At 59.9% G+C, this 13,271-nt stretch overlaps 1 protein-coding gene across 1 annotated transcript in view; it reads right to left on the bottom strand.

The window, feature by feature from the left end:
• Window positions 1–13,271, bottom strand: part of CACNA1I (calcium voltage-gated channel subunit alpha1 I) — a 127,189-nt gene that overhangs the window by 35,977 nt on the left and 77,941 nt on the right. Inside the window, 3 exon segments of the mRNA XM_018048795.1 lie at window positions 5,604–6,028; window positions 9,053–9,359; window positions 12,516–12,608. Coding sequence (XP_017904284.1) covers window positions 5,604–6,028; window positions 9,053–9,359; window positions 12,516–12,608 — 825 coding nt within the window.

Raw genomic sequence — 13,271 nt, 5'->3', positions numbered from 1 at the left:
ATGGAGGGCCGATGAGGGGGGCTGCAACCTGGAGGAGAGGCCAGAAGCAGAGGGAGACGGGGGCAGGGGCACGGCCAGCTCACCCCTGATAGACGCCAGGCTTGGGAGGGCCGGCTGCAGGGGCAGACAAGGGCCCAGCTGGGCAGGAACCTAAGCTGCCCCCCAGGAACCCCTCGAGCCCAGCATTACCCCCACGACAACAATGCCAGCTGGTGTTGAAAACATCCCCATGTGCCAGGTGGTGCTAAGCACTTTCCATGAATTATTCCCTCAAGGCTAAAACAATATCCTATAGTAGCTCCATTTGACAGCCAGAAAACCTGAGACCCAGAGAGGAAGAGTGACTTCCCTGGCCACACACAGTCAGCAGAAGAATCAGATCTCAAACCCAGGTCTCCTCCCTCTGGCCCGATACCTCCTCATGGTCCAGGTGCCTGCACCTCCCTGCCTTTCTGACTTGAGGCTCTAGTTCAACAGACTCACTACCCTGCTTATAAGCCTTCTATGCCCCCTTCCCCCACTGCCCTAAGGATAAAGCCAGTCTCAAGACCCTTCATGAATGGACAGCCCCCGCGCCTCCTGGGCTGTTTGCCCTGGCCTGTGCATATGCACCTTGAGGGCTCAGGAGGGTCTTCCATAGGAATACCTATGTTCCTGGTGCCTGCATTTGTCTCTTCTCTGTCTACTGAAATCCCAGTCATCCCTCAGGATCCATTTCCAGTGCCACCACCTCCAGGAAGCCTTCCCTGACTGCAGCCCATGTTGGTGTGTCTCTCCCCTAAGCCCCCAAAGAGCTGGAATGTCAGGCACTAAGCTATCCCATCTTCCTCTTCCTAGAGTCACCCCAGATCTAGGTTGGCAGTGACTTGACAGGACTGTTGAAAAGAGAATAAAACCTATTCTGACCCATCCACTGATTTGGAGGCCTTGAATGCTGTCCCCTGGGAGCTAGAGCCAGTGGACATACTCCAGCTGGGGTCAGCCCTGCTCTAGGGAGGGTTTCTGCACCCCTGCCTTGCACTCCATTCAACCTGACCCTCTTTTTTCTATTTTGGCCGCACTGCAGCATATGAGGTCTTAATTCCCCAAGCAGGGATCTAACCTGCGCCCCCTGCATTGGAAGGCAGAGCCTTAACCACTGGACCACGAGGGTAGCTTCTAATCCTCTTTGTGTTGTCTGACACGGTGACCATCCTCTAGTCTCAGGAAGGCCTTGCCCAGCTCGGGAGGAGTCATGGGCATGGTCAAGAGAGTGCCAGGAGACGGTGGGGCTGAGACAGCCCCCTCCCAAGAGCGGTGCCTCCCCTTCACCTCCTATCAGCCTTCTGGAACCTCCAATTCAACCTCAGCATCTCGGAGCCCAGTGCTGACAGTCACACCACGCCACGCTGGGCAAGCCAGTTCACCTCTCTTAGCCTCAGTTTCCCCACCTGCCCAGTGGGGACAAGACACTCGCCCCACCTTCCCCAGGGGCTGCCGTGAGGTCATACCAGGAAGAGATATGACAACACAGGAGAGCAGATGACGACGGAGGAATCTGGCTGCCCAAGCCATCCCCACCCACCTGCCTGTCACGCAGACTCCGTCCCAGACGGTTCTGGGCCCCCTCCCCGCCAGGGCTGCGCCGGGTCGGGAGCAGACTTCAGCACCATCTGACTGCCTCGTGGGTCACACACAGGCCCCTGCCTGGCTGACTCCTGCTTTTCCCGGTCACCTCCTCCCAGGCCAGTCCCTGCACGGGGTATCCATGACCACGAGAAACCTGGCGACAGTCCTTCGTGATCTTGGCAGCAGTGAGCACCTAGAGGCCATGGGCACCCCCGTCTCACCTCTCATCTGAGCCCCTGTGACCACACAGGGGTGGCCCCTTCACAGACGGAAAAGGGAAGTGACACCTGACCTCTGTCATGCCCTCGTCACCTGCCACCCCTGCCACCCGGTGACCACCCCAAGCTCGCCGCCTGCAGGGTGTGCAGCCGGGGCCATACAAGGGACCCCCCAGGACGCCTCCCCTCTGGTCCCCTCCCCTGCAGGGGACGGGCTGCATGTGCTCCCCGGCCTCTGCTTCCCATTCCCGGCTTCTCTCCCTGCCCCTTGGCAGCCCTGGGCCACCTCTCTCTCTACCGGCACCACCTCAGATGGGAGTTGCTCAAAATAGACTCGGGGGCGGATCGCTTCCTGCCAGCACCGTCTGGGATGGGAGCGAGGGGCGTGGAGCAGAGCTACCCGCGCCCCACGAGCAGCCCCTGTGTGGAGCTCCGCCAAACAATGGCTGCCGCTCCGAGCTGCTTTAAAGAGAATATTTTTAAAAATCTTCCCTCCCCCTCACTTCTTCCTTAATAATTTTTTTAAGCTCCAGACGGTAGCTGGGTAAACTCACCCCAAGGGTGGTGTAGTGAAAGTCGCTCAGTCGTGTCTGACTCTTTGTGACCCCATGGCCTGTCCATGGAATTCTCCAGGCCAGAATACTGGAGTGGGTAGCCTTTCCCGTCTCCAGGGGATCTTCCCAACCCAGTGATCGAACCCAGGTCTCCCGCACTGCAGGCGAATTCTTTACCAGCTGAGCCACAAAGGAAGCCCAAGAATACTGGAGTGGGTAGCCTATCCCTTCTCCAGCGGATCTTCCCGACCCAGGAATTGAACCGGAGTCTCCTGCATTGCAGGCGGATTCTTTACCAACTGAGCTATGAGGGAAGCCCCAAGGGTGGTATAAGGTTCCGACAAAAGTTCACAAACCATTCCTAACTAGAGGGCACGGACTATGCGCCAGGCTCCTTAACGCATTTGACCCTCCCAGCTGCTCTGGGAGGAGAGGTTCGTGTGTCCACTTCCAGACGGGGCTACTGGCTGAAGGAGGCCAAGTGACTTGCCCAAGGTTACCCTGCTGGGCGGCAGCAGAACCAGGGGATGAAGCAGCAGGTTTCAGCATTCCGGTGGAAGTCGTCAGGTTGGGGGGTGGGGCAGGTGGTGTTAATACCTGCTGAGGATGGTGGTGAAAATTCAGTACACCAGGCTGGCTCAGGGCCTGGCGCTTAGTAGGAGCCAGAGAGCCAATCCCTATGAGGGAAAGGGCATGAAGTCAGGGCATCTGCTTGTGGACGAGGAGGCCAGGGAGGATCCTGTGAAGGGGCAGAGGGTGCCAGTGAGGGCACCCCAGTGGGGAGACCAAAGGGGCCCTGCAGCACCAAAGAGAAGAGCCCCCTCCCCACCATCTGACCAAAGGGGGCCTGCAGCACCAAAGAGAAGAGACCCCTCCCCACCAACTGACCAAAGGGGGCCTGCAGCACCAAAGAGAAGAGACCCCCCTCCCGCCATCTGACCAAAGGGGGCCTGCAGCACCAAAGAGAAGAGCCCCCTCCCCACCAACTGACCAAAGGGGCCCTACAGCACCAAAGAGAAGAGACCCCCCTCCCGCCATCTGACCAAAGGGGGCCTGCAGCACCAAAGAGAAGAGGCCCCCTCCCCACCATCTGAAGGCTAGAGTGTTTGCCCAAAAGGATGCGGCAGAAGGACAAGGCGGGCCAGACCAGGCAGGGAGACCCCAAGAGCACTCGAGCAGGGACCGTGGCCTGGCCTGAGTCTGGGGCTGCAGGGAGAGGGAGAAGCTGGACCCAGAGGTCAGAGCTGCGGCCACCGTGTTGCCTTGAAGGGATGGCTGAGAAGGCGGGAACCAGTGGCACAGTAGCAAACAGGCCTCTGAGAAAATAGCCCTGATTTGCAGCGTAGGGCAGTTTCCACGGGGTGAATACCCCTCCTTCCATGGCCAAACCGTTTGAAAGGGGGGGCTTGCAAAATCCTGGAATCTGAGAAAATGGGCTCCTGCAAGCTGGTTCCACAAGCCGCCAGCAGGGACCATGCTCAGGCCCTGGTGGGGCGGGACTGCGACAGGCACCCTGGGTGCTGCTCATCCAGAAGCTAGAGCTAGCAATCCGGCAGCACCAGTTCACTGCGGGGCCTTCCCTGGGGACGCTGGGTCAGACAAAGGCCAGGAGACTAGACTGGAGGCGAGGGGGTCCAGGCTGCCAGTCTCACCAACTTTACCCTTGCAGAAAGCCTCCCCACCGGCCCTCCCCAGAGACCCTCATAATTAAGCTGGAATGGCTGGCAAACGGGCAGCTCCAAGCAGAGTGCGGTGGCAGCCCCAGGGGCCGCATTTAAGTAAATTGAATGGAGCCTGTGCCTGGTGGGCTAATGAAGACGGAAATGAGAGTGGGGCCCGCCCTGGGGTGCTGTGGGCGGGCGGGTGGGGGGGCCCACAGAAAGAGGACCACTGGGAAGCCAAGGGGGTGTTCAAACCCCATGGGGGATGAAATCTGACCCCAACTGGCTGTGGGATCTTGGGTCAGTGCCTGTGGGATCTTGAGGCCCCCTCCCTGGGCCTCCAGCCTCCCGCTCTGGCTCCTAGACAGAGTTCCTACACAGCTGGGGTGCAGGTTAAGGGACGGACCCCACCTAGCAGCTGAGGAACTATGGGAGCCAGAAAATGATGTTTTTCCAAAAGGAGCCAGGGGTGGACTGACTTGTCCAGGCTGTCAGCCAAGTGTGAGCTATGGAGACATCTGTGCTAACCCCCTAGCCCTCCGTCCTGCGCCCCCATAAATACCCTCTAGTACCACACATCCTCCCTGTGCTCCTGTCACCTTCCAGTAGCCGTCCCCGCCCCCATGGGCAGCTACCCCACCTTGGGGGATCCTTTCTCTGAACTTGCTGCTGCTGCTAAGTCACTTCAGTCGTGTCCTACTGTGCGACCCCAGAGATGGCAGCCCACCAGGCTCCCCGTCCCTGGGATTCTCCAGGCAAGAGCACTGGAGTGGGTTTGCCATTTCCTTCTCCAATGCATGAAAGTGAAAATGAAAGTGAAGTCGCTCAGTCATGTCCAACTTGCCTCACCTCTAAACCCTGGGTAGTACCCCTCGTGGCGCAGGGGACCTGGGACCCACCATTTACCTCTGTCAGCACGGTCTCTGCCCCCCATGCCTCCAGAGCTGAAGGCAGAAGAAGCCACAGGTTCGGCCAAGAAGGGAGACGGGGGCAGCAGGGCAACCCCACAGGGGCCCTGAGTGCCGTGGGGCTGCAGTGGACGGGGGGAGGAAGTTGGGGTGGGGGTCAGGGATAGGAGGACGCCCCACCTGCTGAAGGTGTGTCATGGGTAGAGCACAAGGGGCTTTGACCATCGGTGAAAAGGTCTGCATTTTGTGCCAAGGGCAACAGAGGTCATGGAAGTTTGGGGCCAGGGCACTCCCAGCCTCTGGAAAGACCACTTCAGGGGTTTTGGAGAGAAGAGACAGGAAGGCTCGGGTACAGAGGTGAGGCACGGAAGTCAGGATTCAGCAGGGACTAGCGAGGGATGGGCTGTGGGTGAGCAGGTGTCCACGCTGAGAGGGACAGGAAGTGCTCCCCCTGGCTCTCACCCCAGGTGGCCATTGGGTCACTCGTCCACCCTGAGCTCTGCCTCCTCCATGCCTAGCCCTGGGCTGGGCACTGAGGTCACGTGGCTGAATGGGACCCAGGACAAGACAGACACATAGCGGGTGTGCGCCAGGCTCCGGGCACACACGTGCCAGCCCGCCCCATGCCCCCCTACCGCCCCGCTCCCCACTGGCCTGCTGATGGTGCTCGATGCCCATGCTGACGGTGTTGACCAGAATAGCCATCATGATGCCCCGGTTGAAGTACTTGCTGTCCACGATGCCCCGCAGCTTGGCTCGCGTCTCCCGCCACAGGTCTTCGCACAGCCGGGCCGCCCCATCGGCCGGCCCCTCCTCATCCTCCTTCCCCAGCTCCGAGGAGGCCCCGTCCTCGCTGGTGCGGGCCACATCCATGCCGGCTTCACCCTCGCCGACCCCCGCGTGCGCGGAGCCCGAGCCCTCCTGGCCTGAGTCGCTGCTGCTGCCCGGGCCTGAGGGCCACCGGCCGGTGTCGTGCTGGCAGCAGGGGCAGCTGTCAGGGTCGGAGGCCAGCATGGCGGAGACGGGCTGCACCAGCGTGTGGGGCGTCGGGTCCAGGGGGCTGTGTCGGGGGCATAACTCTGGAAAGGAAGCAGGGGTCAGGGTCGGGGCCTCCGGTCATGCAGGAGGCAGTCCCCACCTGCAGTCGGTCTGGCAAAACCTGGGTCACCACCCGCGTGAGCCCAGAGTCTGCCTGGAACCCACCAGCGCAGCTTGGAGGAGGATGGCTGGTGGTTCCTGGGGAAACGTGCTTCCCCTTCTGGGCTTTCCTGGCCCCCGAAGAAAAGCAGGGATCAGAAGCACCCACCCCACAGAGCCACAGGGATGGGCTCTATTGGTTAAGATGCAGATGAGCCCTGAGGAGTGTCCTTGCTCCATCACTTCCTGCCCTGTGACCCCCGAGATTAGTCCGTCCCCAGCCCGTCCCCACTGTTTTGCTTCACGGCATCATGGAGCCTGGAAAATGGCTGAAAAGGCTGATGTGGAGGGCAGATACCCCTCAGAGGAAGCCAAGGTGGCCTCAACGTTCCTCAATTTTCCTGGGGTCTATGGCATCCAGGAAAGAAGGAGGCAGGAGCCCTGGGCAAAGGAAAACCCTCATTCTAGAAGCACCTCTCCCCACCGCAAGGCTCCCCTCCACACAGCTGAGTCGAGGTGGGCCCTGGGGAGAGGGCGGGAGGTCCCCACACGTGGTAGGGGCAGGAGCTGTCATCCCAGGGCTATCCCCGGAGAGGTGAGGAACTCAGCCAGTATTGGATCCAAGTTCTATGATCCGTGAACCATTTCAAAGAAGCGTCAGAGAGGCTCCATCTGGGAGGTTTGGTTCCTTCTTTATATTTGTCTATGTTTTCCTAGAATAAACGGGTTTTGCTTGTGTAGCAAAATATATATAACGTTAAAGGGGAAGAAAAGCCTGAAATGTCTACCCTTCATTTCCACACTTGCTACCAAATACCTCTGGACAAGGCTCTCTGACTCACTCACCCTCTAGACTGGTGGGGCTGCCAGGGGTGGGCCCACCTCAGCATCGGAGGTCAGACCAGAGCACTTCCCAGCCCAGCTATGCATGGGGTCGCCCCCGCTAAGGCTTGTTTCCCAAGGAAGGGAGGAGTTGGGGGAGGCACGGAGGCCCAGGGCAGGGGACGACCTCCCTCCAGAAGCCTTCTAGGGCTTCTCTGCATGCAGTTTCTTGGGAGAGAGTAGTGGGCGACAGCAGGAAGTCCCTAAGCAGTAAACACCCTCCCCACATCATCCAGGAACACGGGGTGCCAGCCTTGGCCAGACCCCCGCTCCCCCGGCCACGTGCTGGGCCAGCCCACGGGCCACCTGGAGCCTCCTCCAAGACCACGCCTGGACGGCTGGCGCCTGGGGACGGGTGGGCGGCTGCCCTGAGGATGAATTCTCCAGCTTGTCTCTGAGCATCTCAGATTTCCAGAACATGAGAGCGGCAGGAGCGGGGCTTGGGGGGGCTGACTCCACAGGGCCTGGCCTCATCCTCACTCCATGGATGGAGGCCGGAGAGCCGCAGAGGAGCCAGGCCGGCCAGGGTCCCAGCTGCCGCTGCCCTGGGTGCGGTCCTGAGGCTGGCTGCCTTCCTCACTGGCACCAACTAGGGGGCAAGGCTGGGCCTGGGGTGGGGCTCACCTCCTGTGGCTCCTTCGCCTCCTCTTACCGGAGAGGTTCATGTCCCCCTGGGTGGTGGGGAGCGGGGGTCGACAGAACCGGTAACTCTGATGTCCCTGACACACTGTGTGACCTTGGGTGACTCCCTTCATCCCTCCAGACCTTAGCACTCCCATCTGAACACAGGAGCCGATATTACTCTGCTCCCTTCTTAAGACTGTTTTCTAGAACAGATGAGAAAATGAATGGAAAACCCTTTGAAGCCTAAGGGGCTAACCCTCTGGAACCGTCTACAGTCGAGCAAGAGAAATGGCCCCAAGGCAGGAGCAGATCACAGTGTGTGAGGTGCCCGACATGCCTGGTCAGGTGTGCCAGCAGGCAGGCAGGTAGCAGCAGGAAGCCACGGGCAGGGGCAGGGAGGGGGATGGCCTGCAACGGAAAGGGATTTTACAGTTTCATAAAATTAAGGAAAACTATGAGGGAAACTAAGGAAAACTATAAAGAAAGCTGAACGCCTAAGAATTGATGCTTTTGAACTGTGGTGTTGGAGAAGACCCTAAAGAGGCCCTTGGACTGCAAGGAGATCCAACCAGTCCATCCTAAAGGAGATCAGTCCTGGGTGTTCATTGGAAGGACCGATGTTGAAACTGAAACTCTAATACTTTGGCCACCTGATGCGGAGAGCTGACTCATTTGAAAAGACCCTGATGCTGGGAAAGATTGAGGGCAAAAGGAGAAGGGGATGACAGAAGATGAGATGGCTGGATGGCATCACTGACTCGATGGACGTGAGTCTGAGTGAACTCCGGGAGTTTGTGATGGACAGGGAGGCCTGGCGTGCGGCAGTCCATGGGGTCACAAAGAGTCAGACATGACTGAGCGCCTGAACTGAAAACTAAGGACAGATGCTTCAGTACTCTGGCCACCTGGTGCAAAGAGCTGACTCACTGGAAAGACCCTGATGCTGGGAAAGACTGAAGGCAGGGGGATAAGGGGATGACAGAGGATGAGATGGTTGGAGGGCATCACTGACTAAAAGGACATGATTCTGAGCAAACTCCGGGAGACAGTGAAGGACAGGGAAGCCTGGTGTGCTGCAGTCCACAGGGGTGCAGAGTCAGACACAAGTGAGCCACGGCACAACAACAAAGGACAGAGAGCTGTTCATCGTTCTGTGCATGGAGCCCACGGTAGAGCCTGAGTCCTGTGCACAGTGGGGTCAGACGGGAATTCCGCCAGGGTGGAGCTAGGCCCCCCAAGTCCAGGGCCAGGCCAGGCAAGGCCCCAGCAGGCGGTCGGGAAAGGAGACAGGGACCTGAGAGTGTAGACTGCAGCTCCTGGGGAAGGCCCAGGTTCTGAACTAGATGGACACCTCTGCTTGTGCTGGAGGGACAGGCCACGTTTTCAAACTGCCGCTTCTGAGTCCCCAGCTGGAGACACACCAGGCCTGGCTGGAGCACCCTGGAGGCCCCGCTACTTACTGTAGTGCCTGGGCTCCTTGGCGCCGGGCCCGGGCGTGGCGGAGCCGGGCGTCCCCGGGGCCTGGCGCCGGCTCCTCAGGGCGTGGTAGAGGCCCAGGGCGCGGCGCTTGGCCTTGCGCAGGATGTGGCAGACGTACTGGAAGATCTCCTCGTAGCAGTCGCCGGGCTCAGCGTAGCTGGCCACCGTGCTGGAGGACAGGTAGCGCTGCCGCTGCTCCAGCATCAGCCGGTGCTCCCGCTGCTTGGTCTCCGAGAACTGGGTCGCTATGACAACGAGGCACAGGTTGATCATGAAGAAGGAGCCCACCTGTGGCCAACGGGAGAGGACGGGGACAGAGGGGATGGTGGGGTGAGAAGGGGTGGGGGTGAGGGGGACCGGCCGCAGGAGGGTGGGAGAGGGAGAAGGAGAGACAGGGCGGAGAGAGAGCGGTGGAGATGGAGGGATGGAGGCAGGGCGAGGGGCAGAGGGGATGCAGAGACAGAAAGAGGACCAGGGGAAGGGCAGGGCAGATCCCGGACGTGAAACAGGCAGAGAGACGGCCAGAGACAGCAGGATGCAGAGAGAAAGGCAAGGAGAGATGCCGAGGGAGGGTGAGATAGGCTCAGAGAGGACAGAGGTGGGGGGTGTGGGAGGCATGGAGACGAGGTGGGGGGAGGGTGGGGACAGGGAGAGAGAGGAGGGGGCAGGGTGTGGAGGGCCCAGAGAGACGGAGAGGCACGGGCACAGACAGGAACAAGAAAAGATCACTGAGGCCTGGCTCCCAGAGGAGGCTGGGGCCCAGGATAGGGGCGGCCCGGGCAGACCCCCAAGAAGGCTGCTTCCCTGAAGCCTGCTTCCAAGCCCACCTGCTTCGGACCCCTAGATCCTGACCACAGCTGCCCTCCCGCCTGGGACATCAACATTGAGGCAGGGGAGGGAGGCAGAGACCCAGCAGGCTCTGTTAGCCCTGAAACCCACCCCAGCCCTGCCCTCGCTATGGCCTTGACTTGGGCCCTAGTTGGGCCCACAGATCCCACTAGAGAGGTTTGCTTTAGAAAAGGTTTCCTTGTGTGCTTGGGTGGGGTGGTAGGGAAAGGTTAGGAATTCTGCTACCTCAAGTCCTCAGGCCCTGCTCCAGGGGCCACCAGAGGCAGAGGGGCCCTTCCCGCCCCAGTTTCCAGAGTCAGGCTCCTCCCAGACACGGGCTGAGCCTTGGACCAGACTCAGCTGCAGTGAGAGAGGCAGCGGTGTTGCACCCTCCTCCAGGCTGCCCACCAGAAGGTTCCTGCAGGCGACAGTCGGTCCCTCATCCCCTCTTCCTTCCTCTCCCCAACAGCACGGCTGGGAGCTGGGGTTCGGGAGATGGGGTGTGAGGGTTGTAGGGGGCTTCCTGGCCCAGAGGACTCTGGGAAAATCCCCTGCTTCTAAAGTAAGAAGATACCTCACTCGTTTGCTCTCTATATTTCCGGGAGACGGGCTCCACAGGTCCGTGTGAGGGACACGGGGACCCCGCCCGCTGGGAGCTCACACTTGGCGGCCTCTGCTCAGCCTGCCTCTGTAGCCGCTGTCCCTGGGTGGCCAGACAGCACCCCATTTCCCTCTGGACCTCCATTTTCCCCACCTGTCAAACAGAAGGCTCAGAGGAGCTTAGGACTTATCCAGCTAGAAGGAGCGCGGGGGACCTGGGTCTTAGGGCTGAGAACCCTCACTGGCTGTGTGGTCCAAGCCAAGCGCCTCGCCTCTCTGAGGGTCAGGGTCCACACCTGAGAAATGGGCAGGTGACCCGGCCGGGCCAGGGCTCACTACCCCCCTCCTAGCACCTGGCCAACCCAGCACCCTGGCCTCCCTGAGACGGGGCCACCACCCGGGGCCCAATAACTGCAGCAACAATAGCAGCGGGACACGTTTACTGAGCAACACTGTGCGCCAGGAGCTGTGCAGGCGGCTGGCCCTGTCTCCTCTAACCCTCCCCAGGGCCCGTGAACCAGATGCCGCCACTGTTCCCCACTTCTCCATGAGCTTGGGAGCCAAGGGGCCTGCCCAGAATCACGCCGAAAGTTGCCAACCCCAGGCCCACTCCTAACTCCATCAGGAGAAGCAGATGAAGCGTCTGGCCGCTTCTCCCTGGATCTCAAGGCTCCTCTCGCCACCCCAGTGCTTCAGAGTCCGCCCCACTGCAGGAGTCTGTCTGGGTTCAAGGTCTCTACAAGACACCCTCTGCCCAGAAAGGCGCTTTCTCTGGCTCTTCCCCCTACAGCTTTTAAGGTTTGATTCCGGCATCACCTCCTCCAGGAAACCTCTCACTTCCCCATCCCTTCTCCAGGCTGGGCAAGAAGCCTCCTTTGGACTCCATTAGCCTCTTGGGCTCCCTTTTGAGGTGGCTCCTAAGATGCGGCTGGCCCCTGCCTGCTGCAGCCCATTTTCCCCAGTGATACTGTGAGCTCCCAGAGGGCAGGGCAGGCCAGATCCGCTGCTCGGCACCCAGCACTCGGGGCCTGGCACAGTGCAGGCTTCCCTGAAAGTGCTGGGGAATGAACAAACCAGCGGATGGGTGGGGATGCTAAACAAAGCCTGGGATCTTCTTTTATCGGCAGTGTTTCCTATGGAAGGCATTTCAGCACCCCGAGGAAGGCATTGAAGCTAAGCCAGCAGTGAGTGTGTCTCAGCTTAGCTTGTCCTGAACCCCCAGGTCAAAGTCCCAGCAGCCCAGGAGGGGGTGCAGCGCCAAGCGCACCCCCTCCTAACACCAGGGAGCCAGACAACCCAGCCTTACAGCAGGGAGCCAGCAGTGACTCTCCTGGGAGTGAATCACCTTGACATTTGAGGACTGTGTTGTGGCTGAGGCTGTCAGGCAGGACAGAGTGGATGAGCTCTAAGCTTAGAGGAGACTGTGGTGGGAGTAGAGGGGTTGGCCAGCAGAGGGGCCCTCTCTGGGGGTAGAGAGAGCCCCCCTTCACCTCCAAGTCTCCCCAACAAGGCAGAGATGCCCGAGAGGCGTGGGTCCCTCCAAGAATTCCAAGGAGCTCCAGGGGCCCACACCCAGGCTCAGTCTCCCCTCCAGACTCTGCCTGGGAAGCCACCCCAGGCTTCGGTTTCACAGCATCTCATCTTCCCGCCCCAGGAAACGAGGGAGATGCTGGAGCTCTTGAGAAGCTTCATCTGGGGGCTGCATCCCTGCTATGGTCATAAAGGAATGTATTCCCAGAGACTGCAAGACACAGAAACTCGAGCGCTGGGTGGACTTCAATTCCCAGAAATGAGAAATGAAGGCAATCAGAAGCGATGGATGCCTCCAGCAGCCACCCCCAACGAGCTCCTTCAATCACCCGTGGCTCGGATGCATTTAAAAGCTGCCCCTCCTGCTCTCTCCCACTCAGCTCTGTGGGCTTGGAAGGTCTCCCTGGGGACTCCCAAAGACTCTCTGGTCCCCTGGCCCGTGGGTCCTGGAGCTTGCCGGAGAGCGCCAGCTCCCTTGACACTTACGATGATGAGCAGGATGAAATAGATGAAGTTGTAGAAAGAGTGAGCATCCATCACATAGTACATGATCTCCACCCAGCCTTCCAGAGTGATCACCTGCGGCCAGAGCAGAGCAGGAGAGACAGGCTGAGACGGCCGAGCCTCTGGAAAGGCAGGCAGCGAGGCGAGCGCCCCAGACAGAGGTCCCCCAGGGCACCGGGGCACTACACGTGTTCTCTCTCATACTTCTCCCGAGGGCTCCACTGGGCAGGCATCCTCATCCCCAACATGCAGGTGAGGAACTGAGGTCCAGAGAGATTAGGACACTTGTCCAATGTCACACAGCCAGCAAGGAGTGGATCAGACTCCCTCTGGCTCCAGAGCTCCCTACCTTTCAGTCTTCCACAGCAAAGCAGGACTGGAAGAAGCAGGTGGCGGGGAGGGGGTTTGGGTTGTAACTCCAGCTCACCCCCTGGGCCACTCTCTGAGCCTCAGCTGCTTCTTCAGTGCGTGGGATTAACAGAACCCACCCAGCAGGGCTGGGGGCGCAGCTCAGCTGAGCCAGGGACAGTGGCTGTGCTGAGCTTGGTATGACGCTGTCCCCCATGCACTTTCTCAGAGAGGAAAAGCAGAGCAGCCTTGGGCAAGATGAATGCTGGGTCCTCCCCAGCACCGCGGTCTTGTTGGCTTCTGGGCAATTGCACGGAGCAATTCCCCCTCTTGGAACCAGAAGGTCTCCAAACACAGATGCTGGGCTATGATCACATCACAGCTTCGGCT

The sequence above is a fragment of the Capra hircus genome, chromosome 5 (genome assembly GCF_001704415.2).
Source record: "Capra hircus breed San Clemente chromosome 5, ASM170441v1, whole genome shotgun sequence".
In the NCBI taxonomy this organism is placed as follows: domain Eukaryota; kingdom Metazoa; phylum Chordata; class Mammalia; order Artiodactyla; family Bovidae; genus Capra; species Capra hircus.
Note: the sequence above shows the minus strand (reverse complement) of the source record. Positions and strands in the feature narration are given on the sequence as shown.